Source organism: Marmota monax, unplaced genomic scaffold, assembly GCF_021218885.2.
Source record: "Marmota monax isolate L192 unplaced genomic scaffold, Marmota_monax_Labrador192_F-V1.1 WCK01_AAM20220418_F8-fsc00052, whole genome shotgun sequence".
NCBI lineage: Eukaryota > Metazoa > Chordata > Mammalia > Rodentia > Sciuridae > Marmota > Marmota monax.
In genome coordinates this window covers 6,464,526-6,485,779 of record NW_026693473.1, presented here as the reverse complement: position 1 = coordinate 6,485,779, position 21,254 = coordinate 6,464,526, and the positions used below count along the sequence as shown (strand labels likewise).

The window sequence follows — 21,254 nt, the reverse complement described above, 5'->3', positions numbered from 1 at the left end:
GCTTTGAATTGCTGTCAAGTGCCTTTCAATTTCACCTTGCAGATCTTCTTTGGGCATTTCTTTTTCTTTTTTTTTTTTTTTTTAATATTTTTAGTTGTAGTTGGACACAATACTTTTATTTCACTTATTTATTTTTATGTGGTGCTGAGGATGGAACCCAGGTTCTCCCACATGGGAGGCAAGCACTCTACCGCTGAGCCACAACTCCAGACCTTCTTTGGGCATTTCTTATGGGGCAAATCTAAAAACTCCCTAGGTTGTTGTTTTTTGTTTTTTGTTTAAACCAGGAATTCAATCCAGGGATGCTTTACCACTGAGCTATATCCCTAGACCTTTTTATTTTTAATTTTGAGACATGATCTCACTAAGTTGCATGTGGCCTGGCTAAGTTGCTAAGGTTGACCTTGAACTTGCTTTCCTCCCGCCTTAGCTTCCCAAGTTGCTGGAGTTAGAGGTGTGCACCACCATGCCTGGCTCCCTCAGTTTTTGTTTGAGACTGTCTTTGTTCCTACATCTTTATTGGATATTTTTGCCAGGTATAGGATTATTGTTTGACAGGTTTGTTTAGCACTGTGAACACTCACTGCCCTTTAAACCAGAATTTTTTTTCTTTCTGAGTACTGCTTATTAAACCTATTGCTTTGCACAGACTAGGCAAGGACTCCACCACTGAATACGTCCCCATCTCCTTTTTAACACTTTATTTGAGATGGACTCCTAAGCTGCCAGGTTGACCTTGAACTTGTGATCCTCTTGCCTTCCTCCTGAGTAGCTGGGATTACAGGCATGTACCATCACGTCTGGCTAGCTTCCAGAGTTTCTTTTCTTCTTCTTCTTTAAATCAACCTTCAATGCATAAAAAATACCTACTCTTACATGATAGAAAAATATCTACTCCACGTTTGCATTGATTCACACCCAAGGCTTTCCCCAAAATGTACAATATGAGGCAACACTTAAACTATGGTGTGGACGGACCACGTGGAGAAAACCTTTGGAGTTTCTGATGAGAAGCCTGCTGTAATCCTATAGAGAATCCCTTGTATGTAATGAGTTGTTTGTTTCTTGTTACTTTCAGGAATCTGTCTTCTCTTGGAAAAGTTTGATTAAAATGTGCCCCAATGGACTCATTTTATTTGGAGTTTGTTGAGCTTCTTGTTTATATTTATGTCTTTTATCAAATTTGTAAAGTTTTCAGTCATTTCTTCTGATATTCTTTTTTAAAATATATATGTATTTTAGTTGTAAATGGACCTTTATTTTATTTATATATAGTGCTGAGACTCAAACCCAGGGCTTCACACATGCAAGGCAAGTGCTGTACCACTGAGCCACAACCCCAGCCCCTCTTCTTCTTCTTCTTTTTTTTTAATATCTTTTAGTTGTTGGTAGACCTTTATTTTATTTATTTTTATGTGGTGCTGAGAATCGAACCCAGTTCCTCACACATGCCAGGCAAGTGCGCTACCACTGAGCCATAACCCCAGCCCATCTTCTGATATTCTTTATGCCTCTTTCTTTCTCCTGTCTCTCCTGGGATTTGCCACAGTATTCCTTTGGACACTGTTCACTTCAGTCTTCTTTCTTTCCTTCCTTCCTTCCCTCCCCTCCTTCCCTCCCTTCCTCTCTCCCTCTTTTCCTCCCTCCTTCCTTCCTTCTTTGCCTTGAACTTGATAATTTTTATTTTCCTGTCTTCCAGGTTGCTGATTTCTTTATGTACTCACTCAAATCTGCGTTTGAATATCTCTAGGGAATTTTTATGTCAGTTCGAGTACTTTTCAGCGTCAGCAAAACTTATTGTTTTTTGTTTGTTTGTCTGTCTGTACTGATATTTGCATTGTGTTTACAATATGAGGCAACACTTAAACTATGGTGTGGAAGGACCACATCATTTTCTTGACTTTCTCCACATCTTTCTTTCTTCTTTGAACATCTTTAAGGTAGTTTTTTAAAGTCTTTATCTAGTAGATACACTACCAGGTCTTTTCAGAAGTAGCTTCTGTGTATTTATTCATTTATTTTTCCTTTGAATGGGCTGTACTTTCTGGTTCTTTGTTTTTTGTTTTGTTTTGGTACCAGGGATTATACTCAGGGGCACTCAACTACTGAGCCACATCCCCAGCCTTTGTTTGTTTGTTTTGCATTTTATTTTTTTTTGGGGGGGGGTCTCATTGAGTTGCTTAGTGCCTTGCTTTTCCTGAGGCTGGCTTTGAACTTGTGATCCTCCTACCTCAGCCTCCCAAGCCACTGGGATTAGAGGTGTGTGCCACTGCGATTTTTTTTTTTTTTTTTTTTTTTTGATGGTACTGGGAATTGAACCCAGTGCCTTGTGCATCCTAGGCAAACATTCTACAACTGAGCTACATTCCCTGCTTTACTTTACTGTTCTTTGTATGCCTTGTGATTTTTTTTTTTTCTGTGTGTTGAAAACAGGACCTTTGAATCTAAAAATGTGGTATCTCTGGAAGTCATATTCTCCTACCACAGAGTTTGCTGTTACTTGTTATTATTTTGAGGGTTTTTTTTTTCCTTATAGGCTATGTGCCAAAGATCAGTCTGATATGTAAATTGAAAATCTTGATAGGTTTTTTTCAGAGCCTGATCCTTTCCCTGCATATTTGTGGTCACTTTCTAATTTTCCACAATATCCAGTTGTTTTTGAATTTCCAGGTGTTTTAATATTTAGCTTTTAAGAGAGAGAAAAATGGAGGGTAGAAATAAAGGGTCCCCCACAAAAGTCACTTAAGCCAGAGGGAGGCTTGTAACAGTATGAGAATGTTCAATAACAGTGGCCACCACTTTTTTGTGTCTGTCTAATTAGAAGAGGCAACCAACAGTAGAGGACATGATGTGTTTTTGCCCACCTTGATTCCTGTAAGCTGTATGCAAGCCACTCTAGGTAACACTGCACAGCTGTCTTCCACAGGGCTAGGGTGTGGATTGGGTCACTACCAATATGCACAGACCTGAAATTGATCTTAATTAACTATACTTTGTTATCCAAGCCTTCCTCTGGAAGTTGTAAGCTTTCTTCAGACTCCAGAGTTCCCAAATATTTATATCACAGTCTTCCAGTGTATTTGTTGTCTAGATGGGAAGATAGATTCCTGGTGCTTCCAGTTCTACTATCTTCCTAGAATCTTCTGTATATGTGTCTTTAAGATGTTTTCTTATACTTTTGTATATAGACTTATTTTTGGCCACTTAAAGGAAATGTCTGAATTTTAATAAATGTATGGTACCCATTTAGATACCTCTGAAAAAGTTAATGTATTATGATATGTTGATAAAAAGTACTTGTCATTTGATGCTGTCATTTAGCAATCCCTAACAACGTAAGGAATATAACAAATTATCTAGAAATATGTACCAATGATTTTTTGTTTTTGTTTGTTTGTTTGTTTTGTGGTGCTGGGGATTGAACCCAGGGCCTTGCGCATGCCAGGCGAGCGCATGCCAGGCGAGCACTCGACCAACTGAGCTGTATCCCCAGCCCCCAATGATGAGTTTTATTAAATTAGCTTTGGGCTTTTTAATAACATCTTAAAGTTTTTTTGTTGTTGCATTTTGTCCAGATGACAGAAAATAATTTTGGATTAAAGAAGATAGAAATCAGTGTTTCAGAGGCTGAAAAGCGAACTGGAAGAAATGCCATGAACATGCAAGAAACATATACAGCTTACCTCATTGAAACAAGGTTGGTGATGAGAATTAGACTTAAGTTTAGATAGGAAGCTTTTTTTCTGGTAGCTTTAGTTTAAAGTTTGGTGGAATAAGATTGAGTAAGGATAAAGTCACTGGTTTTTAATTCCCTTTGAAGTTTTTGTGTGTGTTCCTGTTTGTAGGAAGATTTTTTTGTTTTGTTTTGTTTTGTTTTGTTTTTTTGGTTCTAAGGATTGAACCTAAGGCCTTGATGGTATAGGAGATGTACAGATAGTATAGGTATTATTGAATAATCATTCCACGATTGGATAAATGGGGTAGTTTGGGGGGTCCACTGAAGTCCTACCTATGTTTTGGCATTTTGCACTGAATAGATCCTGCTTTAAATGACCATTATTGGGGGAGGTACTGGGGATTGAACCCAGGGGCACTTAACAACTGAGCCATATCCCCAACCCCACCCCTTTTTAAAAAATTTTTATTTTTTGAGACAGGGTCTCGCTAAGCTCTTATTAGGGTCTCACTAAGTTGCCAAGGCTGGTCTTAGACTTGCAATCCTCCTAAGCCTCCCAAGTTGCTGGGATCACAGACATACAACACACTTGGCTCCTTTTTTTTTTCTTTTTTGTTATGCAGGTTTTCTACCTACCTTGTAGGTGTGCTGGTTATAGGCTTTATTTATTAGCAAGATATTGAACCCAGGAATAATTTCCCATTGAGTTGTATCCCCAGCTTTTTTGGGGGGAGGGGGTGCCAGGGATTGAACTCAGAGGGTACTTGACCATTCACTGAGCCACATCCCCAGCCCGATTTTGTATTTTATTTACAGACAGGGTCTCACTGGGTTGCTTAGTGCCCTACTTTTTGCTGAGGCTGGCTTTAAACTTGTGATCCTTCTGTCTCAGCCTCCCAAGCTGCTGGAATTACAGATGTGCCCCGTGCCTGGCTTAGTTTTATTTTTGAGACAGGGTCTCACTAAGTTGCTTAGGGCCTTACTATATTTTTGAGACTGGCCTGGAACTTGCAGTCCTCCTGGCTTAGCTTCCGGAATCCCTGGGATTATAGACATGCACCATTGTGCCCAGTGTAAGATATAGGTTTTGTTGGTAGCTAGTTTGAAACTTGAGATTAACCCAAATATTTCTTCAGCTAGGGTTAGAAATCTGTTTGTATTAATTTTTTGTTGTTTTATCTTGTGTTTTGTGGGGTTTTTTTGTTTGTTTCTGATGTGTTTTTGTGTGTGTGTGTGTGCTGGGGATGACCTGTGGCCTTCTTTAAGCTGGGCAAGCACTCTACCTCTGAGCTGTATATCCCAGGCCTTTTTTAATTGTTTTGAGGCAGGTCTCACTAAGTTTCTCAGGCTGGCATTGACCTTGTGATCCCTCTGCTTTAATCTCCTAAATTCACTGGAATTATAGGCCTGTGCCACCCTACCTGGCTTCCTGGATTGGAATGGTTGTTTGTTATAGCTAATGCTTAGGTCAACTCTTTAAGATGAGTTTTGCTTTAATAGTTCCATATTTTTCCACAGAAGCCATTTGTACACTTTTGGATTTCATATTTTGTTTCCTTTTTATTAATGCATAATTAAATAGATTTAGTGGTTAACTTAATATATAAATAATAAAAGCAAGCAACTATTGCCAGATGTGGTGGTACATACCTGTAGTCCCAGCTATTCAGGAGGCTGAGGCAGGAAGATTGCTTTGGGTCCAGGAATTTGAGGTCCTCCTGGGCAACATAGCAAGACCCTGTCTCAAAAAGACAAAACCAAAAACTTAATAACTATTTTTCTGAGCATAGAGTGAGATAAATATGTTTTCAAATTTTACTTATTTCTGAAACTGATGTAGCCTCTGGGTCTTTATGCACATTGTGGCATATGTGTATTTCTTGGAGGACAAATAAATTATTGTCAAGCAAATACTTAGAAAATGAGAAGGTCTTCCCAGATCAGCAGAAGCAGCAGCCAGAGCAGCTGCAGCCTGTGCCCTCTGCCACTGCCCCCCCCATTTCCTCTTTCCTCCTCTTCCTCCTACACCTGGCCCACCAGTTTTTGGCTTTCACCCCCACCAGTGACCAAAGACTTGACCACTCGAAGTCCAGCTCCCCATAACACTGCTCGACATGGACACCGGTGTTATTGAAAGTGGATTAAATGTCACTTTCACCATTTGCCTACTTATGCATGGAAAGGAAGTTGGCAGTATCATCGGAAAGAAAGGAGAATCAGTTGAGAAGATGCTCGAGGAGAGTGGTACATGCATCAATCTCTTAGAAGGGAATTGTCCCCAAGAGAATTATCACTTTGGCTGGACCTGCTAATGCCATCTTCAAAGCCTTTGCAATGATCATTGACAAACTGGAAGAGGACATTAGCAGCTCTATGACCAATAGCACAGTTGCCAGTAGACCTGGTCATTCTGAGGCTGGTGGTCCCTGCTAGTGTGGCTCTCTTATTGGTAATGGTGGCTGCAAGATTAAGGAAATATGAGAGAGTACAGGGGTTCAAATCCAGGTGGCAGGGGATATGCTCCCCAATTCAACTGAGTGGGCCATCGCTATTGCTGGCATTCTGCAATCCATCATTGAGTGTGTCAAACAGATCTGTGCGGTCATTTTGGAGTCCCTACCCCGAAGGGTGTGACCATCCCATACCTGCCCAAGCCATCAAGTTCTCCAGTCATCTTTGCAGGAGGTCAGGACAGGTACAGCACAGGCAGCGACAGTACGAGCTTTCTTCACACCACCCTGCCCATGTTCCTCAACCACCTCTAGAGGCCTATACCATTCAAGGACAATATGCCATTCCACAGCCAGGTTTGACCAAGCTGCCCCAGTTGGCAATGCAACAGTCTCATTTTCCTATGACGCATGGTAATACTGGATTCAGTGCAGGTTTGGATTCATCTGCTCAGACTACTTCTTATGAACTCACCATTCCAAACGACTTGATTGGCTGCATAATCTGGCGTCAAGGCACCAAAATCAATGAGATCCGTCAGATGTCTGGCACAGATCAAAATTGTGAACCCAGTGGAAGGATCCACTGATAGGCAGGTTACTGTCACTGGATCTGCTGCCAGCATTAACCTGGCTCAGTATTTAATCAAAGTCAGGCTTTCCTCGGAGACGGGTGGCATGGGAAGCAGCTAGAACAATGCAGATTCATCCATAATCCCTTTCTGCTGTTCACCAACACCCATAATCCATCTGCATAGTTTCCGAACAGTCAGCGATTCCAGGTTTTAAATAGTTTGTAAATTTTCAGTTTCTACACACTTTATCTTCCACTCATGATTTTTTAATTAAAGCGTTTTAATTCCTTTTTCTGTTCAGCTGTTAATGCTGAGATCTATATTTAGTTTTATAAGCTTCTCCCTTTTTTTTTTTTGGCTCATGAATTTTTCTGTTTGTCGTGGAAATGTAAGAGTGAACTATTAATAATTTCAGTTTAGTTCTGTAATAGGAATTTTTCAAAAAAATTAAAAAAAAAAGAAAATAAGAAGGTTTAAAAGATTGATGGTTTATAACAGTGCTTGCATTGGGAGACTTTTCAAAGCAAAATACTTTAAAATGTCCTTTATATGATTTTACCCTTTCTCCCAAATATAAGTTGAACTGTATATAGATGACACATGGCATTTTCTGCCAGCTCTTTATAATTATAATTGAAGATGAGTATTGATGAATTTTTATAACTTCTCTTCCGCACACTTTCACAACTAATTAATATTTTACTCTTGTGCATATCTCTTGATACTCAGATTCATTTAATTCATTTATAACCTGAATTGAGGTTTTGTGGGTCTCGGTCTTTGTTGTGAATGTTGTCATCTCATTGGACAATAGTGAAGTTAAAATTACTTTCTTCTTAATAGACTAGCTAGCTGAGCCTGACTTTTATCATACTGTAAAACCAATTATGAGAAAGATTGAGGCTTTCAGAATATTCCTAATACAATTATTAGGTTCAAATCATTTTTCTATAACAGGAAACAAAGTGCTTAGGAGTAAGGGCTTGGTATCAGGTGGATCTGAGTGCTCTACCCACAGATCCTTGTGATTGTAAGCAGGGTACATATGTGCAGCTGCTTCCTCATCTGTAGAATGAGGATAGTAAATCCCTGTTTCACCAGGTTGAATAAATTAGTGAAAAAATACATGAAAGTTCTTTCCTCAATGCCTGGTTGAAAAGCAGTTAGGAAATAGAAGCAAATAGTACTTAGAGGTATACTTTTTAGAGGATGTTTTGATTATGTGTATGTATTTTTATAAAGTAATAAAAATGTTTTTTGATTCCTTTCAGGTCAGTTGAACATGCTGATGGTCAGAGTGTCCTAACAGACTCACTGTGGAGGAGATATAGTGAGTTTGAGTTGTTGAGAAACTACCTTTTAGTTTACTATCCACATATTGTTGTGCCACCTCTACCAGAAAAACGGGTAAGAAGCAAGATGGCAGTAGTTAAAAGTACTATACATTGAGACTCTTCTTAATGATTGTTTTATTTACCTAGGCAGAATTTGTTTGGCATAAACTGTCTGCTGACAACATGGATCCGGATTTTGTGGAAAGACGACGGATTGGTTTAGAAAACTTTCTCTTAAGAGTTGCGTCACATCCTATCCTTTGTAGAGACAAAATCTTCTATTTGTTTTTAACACAGGTATCTTTTTAAAATGTTCATTTGACTTATTTTTTTTTAATGACAAATTCCACTAATATGTAAAATTATAATGCACCTATTTAAAACATGTAGAATATTTATTTCTTTTTTCTTTTTTGGTGGTTCTAGGGATTGAACCCAGGGCTTTGCACATGATAGGTGAGAACACTATCAATGAGCTTCATCCCCAGACCTTTTTAATAAAAACATGTTTTGAATCAGAGTCTCAGTGAATTACAGGAGCTGGCCTTGAACTTGTGATCATCTTTCCCCAGCCTCCCAAATAGCTGGGCTTACAGGCATGCACCAACTCAGCCAGCTAAACTGTAGAATGCTTTTATTTTGGTACAGAAATTGAACCCAGGGACATTTCACCACTGAGCTATACCTTCAGGTCTTTTTTTATTTTTTTATTTTTTATTTTGATACGGGGTCTCCCTGTGTTGCTTAGGGTCTTCCTAAGTGCTGAGGCTGACCTCAAACTTGTAATTCTCCTTAGCCTCTCTTTTTTTTCCCTATAGCTTTATTGAGATAAAATTAAAGTACAATAAAATGTACATATTTTAAGTATGCAATTGATCAATTTTGACATGTATGCAACCAGTACAATCAATATAGAAAGCATTTCTACAAGTTGTTTTTAATTTGAAATCATGCAAACTGTATTTCTTGAATGATTTATTAAACCTTAAGATATATAGATATACACCTCACCCCACATGTCAACTATTTCAAAATTAAATGGCATGCTTATCTCAGAGGTCAAGGAAGAAAGCACAAGAAAAGTAATTAAAAAGTGCTTTGAACTAAGTGATAATCAAAGCTTAAAATATCAGGATCTCTGGGATGGAACAGTACTCAGATGAACATTTATAACTTAAAGTATTTGTATTAGAAAGAATAGAATAACAAATTATTTTCAAATTATGTAATAGGAAAGAAAAAATAAGAGTAGGAGCAGAAATATATGAAATAGAGAAGAAATAATACAGCTAAAAGTTGATAAAACATAAACGAGTATAATCAAGAAAAAGCAAGAACACAAAAATTAACATCAATGGAGAGGGAGCTATCAAAATAACCCTACAGATGCTGAAAATATACTAAGGTAATATTACAATTGTATGCCAACTTATGTGATAGCTTACATAACGTGCTCTATATTAGAGAAGGATCTGTGTGCTACTGAGAAGAATATGTATTCAGTCATTAATGGATGAAATATTCTATATATATCTGTTAAGTCTAAATTATCAAATGGTTGGTTTGTTTGTTTGTTTTGATACCAGGGATTGAATTCAGGGACACTTGGCCACTGAGCCACATCCCCAGCCCCAGTTTGTATTTTATTTAGAGACAGGGTCTCACTGAGTTGCTTAGCGCCTTGCTGTTGTTAAGTCTAGCTTTGAACTCTTGATCCTCCTGTCTTAGCTTCCTGAGCTGCTGGGTCAATGTATTTTTTACTTCTATAGCTTTATGTAGTTATTGCAGGATCTATCCAGTGGTGATAGAGGCATGCTAAAGTTACCCAGTATTATTGTGCTGTGGTCTGTTTGATTCTTGAAATTGAGAAGGGTTTGATGTATGTAGATGCTCTATTGTTTGGGGCATAAATATGTATGGTTGTTATGTATTATTGATCTATAATTCCCTCACGCAGTATGAAATGGCCTTCTTTGTCCCTTCTGATTAACTTTGGCTTGAAGTCTACTTTATCTGATTTGAGGATAGAAATCCCTGCTGATTTACACGATCCATGTGAGTGATATGTTTTTCCCCATCCTTTCACCTTTGGTCTGTGGATGTGTTTGCCTATGAGATGAGTCTTTTGGAGATAGCATGTTGTTAGGTCTTGTTTTTTAATCCAGTCTGCCAGTCTGTTTCTTTTGATTGATGACTTTAGGCCATTAATGTTCAAGGTTATTATTGAGATATGATTTATATTCCTGGTCATTTGGGTTCATTACTAGTTTTTAATTTGAATTAGTTTCTCCTTTGATTAACTATTCCTTTAGTGTAGCTCCTCACTTTACCAGTTTCACTTTTTTTTTTTTTTCATTTCATCTTCATGGAATATTTTGTTGAAAATATTCTGTAGTGTAGGCTTTCTGTTGCAAATTCTTTAGTTTATCATAGAAGATTTTTATTTCATCTTCAAATCTGAAGCTTAATTTTGCTGGATATAGGATTCTTGGTTGGCATTCATTTTCTTTCAGAGCTTGGCATATGTTATACTGAGGACCTCATAGCTTTGAGGGTCTGGGTTGTGAAATCAGCTGAGATCTGAATTGGTTTCCCCCTATATGTATTCTGATATTTTCTCTTGTAGCCTTTAAAATTCTATCCTTATTCTGTATGCTAGGCATTTTTATTATAACATGGCTTGGTTTGGGTCCTGTAAGCCTCTTGTATTTGATTTTCTATTCATTCTTTAGGTTTGGGAAATTTTTCTGATATTTTTTCATTGAAAAGATTTGTGCATTCCTTTGGTTTATATCTCCACATCTTCATCTATCTCAATAAATCTCAAATTTGGTCTTTTGATGTTATCCTATAGTTCTTGAAAGTTCTATTCATGATTTCTTAACATCTATCTCTCCATGGTCAACTCTGTTTTCAAGATTTTATGTTTTGTCTTCATTGCCTGAGGTTCTGTCTTCCAAGTGGTCTAGTCTGTTTATAATGCTTTCTATTGAATTTTTAATTTGATCTATTGTTTCCTTCATTTCAAGGATTTCCCCCACCCCATCTCTGCTTCTTCTTCTTTTTTTTTTTTTTTAGAGAGAGAGAGAGAGAGAGAATTTTAATATTTATTTTTTAGTTTTTCAGCGGACACAACATCTTTGTTTGTATGTGGTGCTGAGGATCGAACCCGGGCTGCACGCATGCCAGGCAAGCGCGCTACCGCTTGAGCCACATCCCCAGCCCCCCATCTCTGCTTCTTTATTGAAGTGATCTTTCACTTCCTGTAGTTTCTTTCTGGTTTCATTTTTTATTCTGCCCTTTACTTTGCAGATCAGTTTAACTATGTACATTCTAATCTCTCTCTGACATTTCTTCCACTGTGTGTCAATGGATTCTGTTCTGGAGTATTTTGGCTTGTTTGGGGTGATTTGTTCCCTTGCTTTTTAATGTTTTTTGTGCGTCTACCCTTTAACAGTATGGATCTGAGGCAGTAGAGTTTCTACCCTGTGGACTTATAATGTCCCTAAAGGTTTCCAGTACCTCACCATTTAGGGGGAGACAAATGATAACAACAACCAATGCAAACAATATACAGCATTAAACCAAATAATTCCTGCTATGACATCTACAATGTTAATTATCACAATAAACAGAAATGATGAACAGCTATTGCCTACCATAAAAACAGCGAATTTGCAAAAGGGTTTATAATTTCAAATGGTGAACAGGGAAAAGGACAGAAGTGATATAGGATGTGATGATTATGAGGAAGAGAGAAGAAGAAGTAAAAAATTAAAGGAAGAGTGAAGGAGAACAATAGATATTGGCTGATAACAGAGGAAAAGAGAATCAAGGGAAACAGGAGAAAAAAACATAAAGTAAAATGTTTTTTTAAAAATTGAAAATAAAAATAATATAAAACAAAACTAAAATATACTAATCAAATGTCCTGGTTCACAAAAAACCAATTCATGAAAAATTGCTGGCTTCAAAAATGCTAGAAGTGAGGGGAAAAAAAGCCAAATATGAATATGTATAAATGTCCATGTACCATTAAGGTCACAATTAAACAGAAAAAGAATTAAAAAAAAAAAAAAAAGATCTTGATGAAAATTTGAAAAATTCTTTCCATTGGAGTTCAAAAGATTTTCAGCTTCTCTTGTCAGCAGTTTTAGGTGGGATAATCTGGAGCTGATGCTCCACCCTCTTTATTGCTAGAATGAGAGATGTAATCCAGTAGGTGGAGTTCCTGGAGGCAGGGTTTAGGTTTAGGTGGGTTCCAGGCTCTTTGCTGATTGCCAGTTGTTCTGGAGATTTTAAATCAGCACCTCCAGCACCCAGCACTTGCAGGTCCACGCTCGAACACTGTACCCTAGGGATCTCCCCTGGATTCTACTTGTGTTTTGGGGGACCCAATTTTTAGTCCCCTACATCACCTGCGGACCCCACATTTCCTCTCAAGTTCAGTCTCCAGAGAAGAGAATCTCTCCTGCCTCTGCCCTTCCAAGTTCCCAGCCAGATGCATCTGTCTCAGCAGGTCCTGTGAACAGTCAGATTGGAGAAGGAGGGATAGAGCCAAGTAGGTTTTCACAACCAGTTGTCCACTTTGTCAAACTCTCTCCACGTTTGATTTTTCTCTTGGTCACTTAAGCACACTCTATTTTGTGAAGTGTATGTTTACCAGGCCTGTATTTTGGGCCAAACTCCGTTTTGCCAAGAATGGGCCCTCTCAGGTGTGAGCCCCGCAGTGGCTGCAAAATGGTTCCTTCCTTTGTCTTCTACACTCCTTCTGGAAAGATGGTGGCTTCTTTCTCCGCTCACAGATATTGTGCGGCACATCTTTCAGGTTTGCTGGGCAATGCTCTTGATCTCTAAATGCTCTGTACATGCCTCAAGCCTCCCCAAAATGCGGGTTCCTTTAATTTCCTTATCCCTCCACAACTGTGGCTGGTGCTTTTGGCTCAGTTGCTGCAGCGACTATGCCTCTAGGGATTTCTTCCTTATTTTATTATATCCAACTTCCTGTGTCCCCAGTCTGCTTTGAATGTCTAGTTTTAAATTCCAGTAAAGTCCCCCTGCTTTTTTTTGTTGTTGTTCACCCACTTTGCTGGGAAGCTGCCTGTTTGCTTTCTTGGTTTCACTATGGAGCAGCCAGGAACATGACCCCTTCTTATTCCACTATCTTGAACACACACACACACACACACACACACACCCCTGCACGTTAGCCTTTCGAGTTGCTGAGATTACAGGTGTGCACCACCTAGAATGCTTATTTATTCATTTATTTATTTGTACTGGGGATGGAACCCAGGGGTGCTTGATCACTGAGGCACACCCCAGCTCTTTTTTTTATTTGGGTATGAGGGATTAAACACAAGGATACATAACCACTGAGCCACATCGCCAGCCCTTTTTATTTTTTATTTTGAAGCAAGGTCTTACTAAGTTGTTTAGAGCCTCAGTAAGTTCCTGAGGCTGGCTTCGAACCTGCAATCCTGCCTCAGCATCCTAAGCCACTAGGATTATAGGCATGAGCCAGCTCTTGTTATTGTTTATTTTGAAACAGAATTTTCCTTAGTTGCTTGGGGTCTCAATAAATTTGCTGAGGCTAAATTCAAACGCAGTCCTCCTCTCTCAGCCTTCAGAATCACTGGGAAAAAAAAGGTTTGAGACACCACACTTGATTATAATGCTTATTTTTTCCCCAATTTTTATTTGATTTTTAAAAATAAATGACAACAGAATGCATTACAATTCATATTACACATAAAGAGCACAATTTTTCATATCTCTGGTTGTATACAAAGTATATGGTTATAATGCTTATTTTTAAGGATGTTTTTGGAGCAGGTTTTTTATGTGCAATTTATTGGGTTGGGTTTGGATTTATTGAATTGTTTATTATTCAATTGCAGTATTTTTTTGGTTAGCTTTTTTTTTTTTTTTTTTTTTTTTGGCACCAGGGAATGAACTCACGGATACTCAATCACTGAGCCACATCCCAGCCCTATTTTTGTATTTTATTTAGTGACAGGGTCTCACTGAGTTGCTTAGTGTCTTGTGATTGCTGAGGCTGGCTTTGAACTCGAGATTCTCCTGTCTCAGCCTCCCCAGCTGCTGGGATTACAGGCGTGTGCCACTATGCCCAGCTTGGTTAGCATTTTTATACTTAATTGAAGATATACTTTTGGTATCACTTAAATGATATCAAAATTAGTCATCAGTTTTTGAAGCCCTAATCTCTAAAATCTTGGGTCCAAATTCTGTTTTATCTTTTGAAATCTGAACTATATGTTTAATTAAAAAATTTTGTTTTAGTTGTAGATGGACACAATGCCTTTATTTTATTTATTTAGTTTTATGTGGTACTGTGGATCGAACCCAGTGCCTGACACATGCTAGGCAAGCGCTCTACCATTGAGCTACAACTCCAGTCCCTTATGTTTAATTTTATAATGAAAGAGTTTTTGTAAACTTTTCTCTACCATTTCCCTTGAAATAAGAACAAAATAATACTGAATTATTTTGGATTTTTTTTTTTTATGTATTGTTTTGCTTTGCAGTAATGGTTTCTAAAATTAACTTTAATTTTTAGGAAGGTAACTGGAAGGAAACTGTGAATGAAACTGGGTTTCAGCTGAAAGTAAGTATATTTGTATGAATAATTTGCCGTATTTCTTTACAGTTTCTAGCACAATGCTATACTCTTAATGGGTACTGGGTTAATTTTTTGAATGAATAAATGTCAGAAATCATCTTTGCATCTAATATCATTGATAAGCTTTTCAAAAAAAACACCACAATTCACTTTTGATTTATGTAATTTTTGTTACTAGTTGGACTATAATGGTCAAATTTATTAATTTAATTTTATTAGATAAGAACATTTTGAAGCAGTAATCTAAATACAGGCTATAAAATTTTTCCCCCACAGTATAAACATACTTTTACATCTTTTTCTTTCCTCTTTCCTGACCATTTCCACATGCACCCCTGCCTCCGACAATTGATCACTATTACCAGTGAATGGTACTTCTCAAGAGTCTAGCTTGGATTTTTCCACATGAGTAAACTAAAAGATGAGTTTTTGGTCATGCTGCTTCTGTCAGTTGGGACATGGTGGCCAGTTTGAAACCGATATAGGTATCATTTTGAAAGAGCATCTCTTAAGTGATAAATGCATATTTAGTTTTCATACAGTTTTTTTCAAGTTTAATCATTAGAATTAATGTTTTGAAATGAGATTGTTATCTGAAAATTGAGGAGTATTGTGGTGAGATGGCTACCCTAATCTACTCTGCTCTCCAAATCTTTCCCCAAAGAAATCTATTGTAAGTTAAAAGCTTTTAAAAGTCTGTCTCTTGTAACCTACTAAGGTAAGTAGATATATAATATAAATTTACATAATTCAGATTGCACATTCGTAATCTGAAAATCTGAAATTCAAAGTAGTCTGAAATCTGAAATGCTTCAAAATCCATTTGAGGGGCTGGGGATGTATCTCAAGCGGTAGCACGCTAGCCTGGCATGCGTGCGGCCTGGGTTCGATCCTCAGCACTACATACAAACAAAGATGCTGTGTCCGCTGAAAACTAAAAAATAAATATTAAAAAAAAAAATTCTTTAAAAAAAAAAATCCATTTGACTGATGCCCACTCAATATGTTTTGGATTTAGGAATAGTTTGGATTATTATTATTAATTGTTTTTGGTACTGGGGATTTAACCCAGGGGCACTCAACCACTGAGCCACTCCCTAGCCCTCTTTTGTATTTTTATTTAGAGACAGGGTCTCACTGAGTTGCTTAGTGCCTCGCTTTTGCTGAGGCTGGCTTTGAATCACAATCCTCCTGCCTCAGCCTCCCAAGCCACTGGGATTATAGGCGTGAGTCACCACACTTGGCTAGTTTGTATTTTGAGATGAGGGATGTTCAACCAGTAGTCTATGAAAAATATTCCAACATCTCAAAAAACTCCAAAATCTAGACTTTTGGTCCCAAGCATTTCAGATAAGAGATATTCAACCCGATGCTCATTTTGGCAGCATACATGCTAAAATTGAAATAATACAGAGAAGATTAGCATGGCCCCTGCCTAAGGATGATATATTAATTCATGAAGCATTCCATGGTTTTTATATAATTGAAGTGACACTGTATAAATGTTGACAATGAATTCTGGATAAGTTTCTTTACATTTTATGGAAGCAATATTCTATGTTATAATTTTTTTTTTTTTTTTGTACCAGGGATTGAACCCAGGGGTGCTTAACTACTGAGCCACCTCCCCATCCCTGTTTATGTTTTGAGACAGGTTTTGCTTAGTTGCTTAGGACCTTGCTAAGTTGCTGAGGCTGGCCTTAAACTTGTGATCCTCCTGTCTCAGCTTCCTGATCCTCTGGGATTACAGGCATGCACCACCATACCTGGCTTTATGTTATAAATTTTTAAATAAAATTCTATTGCTTGCAAAAAAAAAAAAACAGAAAAAGATACTCAACCTGTATATAGCATATAAATTGATAAATTATTCACAGGATAATGTAGTACCAAAAGTCATTATAGTATATCCCATAAGAAGAACAAAATATATTCATTCATTTAAAAAAATACCACCCAGATCTTTATGCATTGGTATACAGGTAGTTGAATAGCACAAAATTAACTACAAAATTATTTTCATATAGAGAAAATGTAATCAAGTTTCTAATTTTGCATGATTAGATTTTAATTTATAAGTATTTTGTTGGCAGTTATACATTAAAAAATTACAGTTTTCTTGATTGAAACTCATTACTTTATAATGCTCAGAGGGAGTGATGGAATTTAGTTTAGGCAAGGACTTGAAATAACTTGAAACTTAGAAAATCATTCTTTAATTTAATAGTGTCTTCTGAAAAATAATCCAAGATATGTTAGAAACTAATAAAAAGTGTAAAAAACCTAAAATACAGTTGTTTTGATGAATTGCCTTTATATAATACAAAATTTTAAAATTTAGTCATTGATTTGTCACCAGTTTAGTCACTTAATTATCTGTGGTTTGTCCTTGAACCCAGTGTTTGGTTGTAACTTTGGAGACCTTGGAAAAATACCTGAATTTCTCTATTATTATAGACTGTACTATTTACATAGCGTGCCATGAATCTTATGTGTGCTTGCTGTTTAAATATTTTGATATAATGTTTTCTATTTGGGTAACCTATAGTTTAAAGCTTGGGTATGGTTTAGACCTTTGGGTTTAAAGTATTTGAAAGGTAGTGCTTAATATATAGTATTAATAATTCATAAAGTCAGTCTTTCAATGAAGTAAAGACTAGAAATAACCTTTATGGAGAGAATTCAGAAACCCACCTGTCGTCTTCTATTCCTTATTTTGTTATGGACATTTCTGACGTCTTTTCTTCTTCCATCAAGGACATGGGCTCTTTAGGGGCAACCTCACATACATGAATATGTACATGCATTCATACAAATGAGGTTCTCCCTGTACATACGTAGGTGTATGTGTATATATAGATGTAAAGTCATGTTTTCCTTATCTGGAGATCATGTGTTTGATGACAATTTAATCACAATTGGAAGCCAATATTTAAGCAAATCTGACTTTTTTGAATATTCAAATGGGTGTAACATAGCTTACTTCCATGCTTTTAGAAATACTTTGGTTCTCTCAGAATTCACTTATTTTATTATAGTTCAGATAGATTGGGCTATTTTACAGACTACAAATATTTTGGCAGAAAATTTACTAAAGTTAAGTAATAGTGAAGACGAGCACATTGTGACAATAGTGACAATGACAACTGAGTCTGATACCAGAAAAGGAGGTAACAAGTGTACGAGGGTCAGATGCACAGTGTAGGTACATTGGGCATGAGGCCAAATCTTCACATATCATTTTAGCCTTCAGGGTCTCAGTGCATGAAAAATGGGTTTGCTAGTAGTTGTTTATAGGGGTTACCTGAAGGCCTCAAGAAAAAGTGAAATTATGCTTGCTTTGTACTGTTAATTCAGTTAATTGTACTGTTAATACACTGTGTGCTTCTCAGTTGTTGGGATTGTTTGTTCAAAATACTCAATCCTGAGTTTTATCCCATACATACTGATTCTTGTTGGTCTAAAACTTGGCAACTCTTGCTCTAAGGTGATTGAAAAGACTTTTTAGGAACATGCTTTTATTTTGTGAGTAATTTTTAAAATATTTTGGTGCTAGGGAGCAAATCTGAGTCCTTGAATATACAAAGTGTGTACTCTGGCACTGAGCTATACCCTCAGCCAATAATTTTAGAAAAACTATCTAAAATGGTTTAAAAAAAAAAAAACTTTTCAGAAAGTTTTTACCTGAATATCATCAGCATATATACTTACTATGTGTTTAATACAGTACTTAGCACATAGTAAGCATGTATGCTGGTTTTATAAGCATATAGGCTGATACTGTATTTTATTTTGCTCAGTATTGCCTTAGTACCTTTGAAGTTATTCAGTATTCCCATTTTTTGGATGAGGAACTCTAGAAGGTGACTTCCCTAGTGTCACATGATTATAAATGATGAAACCTAAATCCAAGTTTAGGCTTATTTGACTTAAAGACCTTCTTAATTACAGTCCCTGTTATTTCCTCTCTTTTTGCTTATTCTTTATGTAATTAATGCATGCAAAAAGGATTGGTAAGGGAAAGCTCTATTTCTGGGAAAATGAGATCATTCTGAATCACACCAAATATTTATATTCTTTTTTGCGGGGGGCAGTGGGTAGTTGGGCTTGAACTCAGGGGACTCAACCACAGACCCAGGCCTATTTTGTATTTTATTTAGAGACAGGTTCTCATTGAGTTGCTTAGCACCTCACTATTGCTGAGACTGGCTTTTAACTGGTGATCCTCCAGCCTTAGCATCCTGAGCCTCTGGGATTATAGGAATGTGCCATTGCGCTCGGTGTTATGTTTTATATTCTTCAGGTAGCTGTGAATTTTGGGGGGTCTGGAGCTCCAGCAGGATGAGTTTTTGAGTGACATATTTGTTGCATTTGTTTTTATTTTCTTAGTCAAGTAATCTGGGAAGCCCTAATAATATTTTTGAATTGCTTTCTTCATTTGTTTTGTTAATTGAGAGTATTTGTAGTTGTGAGTTGTAAGTTGAAATAACAAAATTTTCAAACTGTTGAGGTCTTCAAAACCAAACCATAATTTGAAAATGATTCCTAATACAGCTATCTTTTACGATGAATGCTGTAGTTTCTATATCTTGGATAGAAAAGTATTTGACTTTCTTTTTCCTTTCTTTTTTAAAAGTGAGAATTTAGGATAGGATTTGGAGATGTTAAGGATACATTTCATATTGTCATGTATAACTAATTAGAACAAATTTTTAAAAATCCTAAAAAAGAATTCATTTCATGCAATGAACTTATTATTTAGTGTTTATCTCTGTCTCCTTTGAGAGCAGTTAATCTAGAAATAAATAAAGATGTGAAAAAGATGTTTTGTCTATTTTTTGGTATGGGGATTGAACCTAGGAGTGCTTTACCACTGAGCTACATCCTCGGGCCTTTTGAAATTTATTTTGAGACAGTGTCCCTAAATTGCTAAGGCTGACTTTGAACTTGGTGGTCACCTGCCCCAGCCTCCAAAGTGGCTGGGATTAAAGGCATGTGCACCCACACCAGGCTAGATATGTTGTCTTATAATATTTTCCGCTAGCTTGTTTTACGTCTTACAGTATTAATTTAATTACAGGTATTTCTTTTCCTTAAATACTGATGATTATAGTGTAAAGTCCCAAGGTTCCTTTGTATTCCATCTGAGAACTACCCTTGGTAGTTCTTTTCTTGGCTTAGTGTAAAGCTATAATGAGTTTTTTCACATGACTTATTCTGATTTGTAGTCATATGGAGCTGTATGCCTACTAATATATTGTTTACATTTGTTTTACTTTGGAATCACTGAATACCATGTACTTAGTCTAATTTATTATGTTTCTGAAGTGTTCTCAAAAGTAACTACCAAGCTGTTGTTTTAGGTATGCTTAATGTGTTTACAACATTTAATATGAAGAAAACTGTATTTAGCATCTAATTCTAAAGGGAAAGTAAAACTGTTTGAATTTTATACCCTGAAATGTAATTGTATTAAGTGAACAAATTATTTTTTCCAGGCAGACTCCAGGTTAAAAGCGCTTAATGCAACATTCAGAGTGAAAAACCCAGACAAGTAAGGTTTTGTTTTAATAACAATTAAATGTTGTTTTGAATGGTGCCTATCCGTCTATTTAATTTTTCATTTCTGAATGTATGCACTTCATTTGCCAAATATTCTTAGTGGTACTTCACAAATTTCTTTTTAAGTCTAAAACTGATTTTGAAATTTGGTATCTTAATTGGATTTAAGCTTATAAATAACTGAAGTTTAAAAAAATTAAACCACTGCTTTTTTCCTAGAAAGATTTATTAAATGTTGAAGGTATCAAAAAATGATGAAAGTGATTTTAATTTCATAATTTTTCTTTGTATGACTTTGCTTGTCAAATATGCAGAGCTTAAAAAATTATGTTGTATATTTAAAAATAAAATACCTACTTTGTATGCCAAGAAAATTTGATAGATAAATGCATTTTAGCATAATTTTATGCAGATTTTCATTTGATAAATACTTGACTTTATTAATATCAGTTTGTAAGTGTATTCCTACATTAAAGGAAATCAGTGTATTCAGAAATGACTTCTTAGGATAAGACCTAGATTTGGTTTGGTTTGGCTCATTCTCTAAATTTTGTGGGTATTTCAAGATCTTCATTATATGGTCCTTTACCTGGCAGTTTGGTTCAGTTATAGGAGCTTTTCAGTTAGAAACGCCTAGACAGATGAGGCCTTTCCATTTACAGCAACCAAGTTTATGAAGTCTGTTAGAATTTCTCTAGAGTCCTTCAGCTTTAATTTCCCTGTAGTATAAATTCTTATCAAAAATATGCAAAAGTCTGTTTGCATTTTTTTGATGATCTATCATGCAGCTTTATAAACCATGACATTAACAGTAATGCCTCTGGTTTTTAATATGAATTTTGAATATAAAATATAAATGAATATTATTATTATTTTTTGCAGTGCTGTGGTTTGAACTCATGGCATCACATATTCTAGTGTTACACATTCTTGCCCTAAAAAAAATATTTTTAAAGTTTTAGTAACTAGGAAGTTGTGGTAACCACTGAAGGTTTTTTTGTTTTATTTTGCTTT

At 36.4% G+C, this 21,254-nt stretch overlaps 1 protein-coding gene, 1 non-coding gene and 1 pseudogene across 4 annotated transcripts in view; all 3 read left to right on the top strand.

The window, feature by feature from the left end:
* Positions 1-21,254, top strand: part of Snx4 (sorting nexin 4) — a 65,825-nt gene that overhangs the window by 12,050 nt on the left and 32,521 nt on the right. For 2 of the 3 annotated variants that reach the window (XM_058583530.1, XM_046457973.2), the window contains exons 2-6: positions 3,576-3,697; positions 7,973-8,108; positions 8,183-8,332; positions 14,616-14,663; positions 20,177-20,232. In XM_058583530.1, the coding sequence (XP_058439513.1) occupies positions 3,576-3,697; positions 7,973-8,108; positions 8,183-8,332; positions 14,616-14,663; positions 20,177-20,232 (512 nt within the window). The remainder of the gene's footprint in view (positions 1-3,575; positions 3,698-7,972; positions 8,109-8,182; positions 8,333-14,615; positions 14,664-20,176; positions 20,233-21,254) is intronic. The other variant, XM_046457974.2, reaches the window with a different exon arrangement.
* On the top strand, positions 3,704-7,966 carry LOC131424671 (poly(rC)-binding protein 2-like; annotated as a pseudogene).
* LOC124101901 (U6 spliceosomal RNA) lies at positions 16,048-16,154 on the top strand. Its single transcript, XR_006854741.1, has one exon. It is a non-coding gene; the product is annotated as a U6 spliceosomal RNA (small nuclear RNA).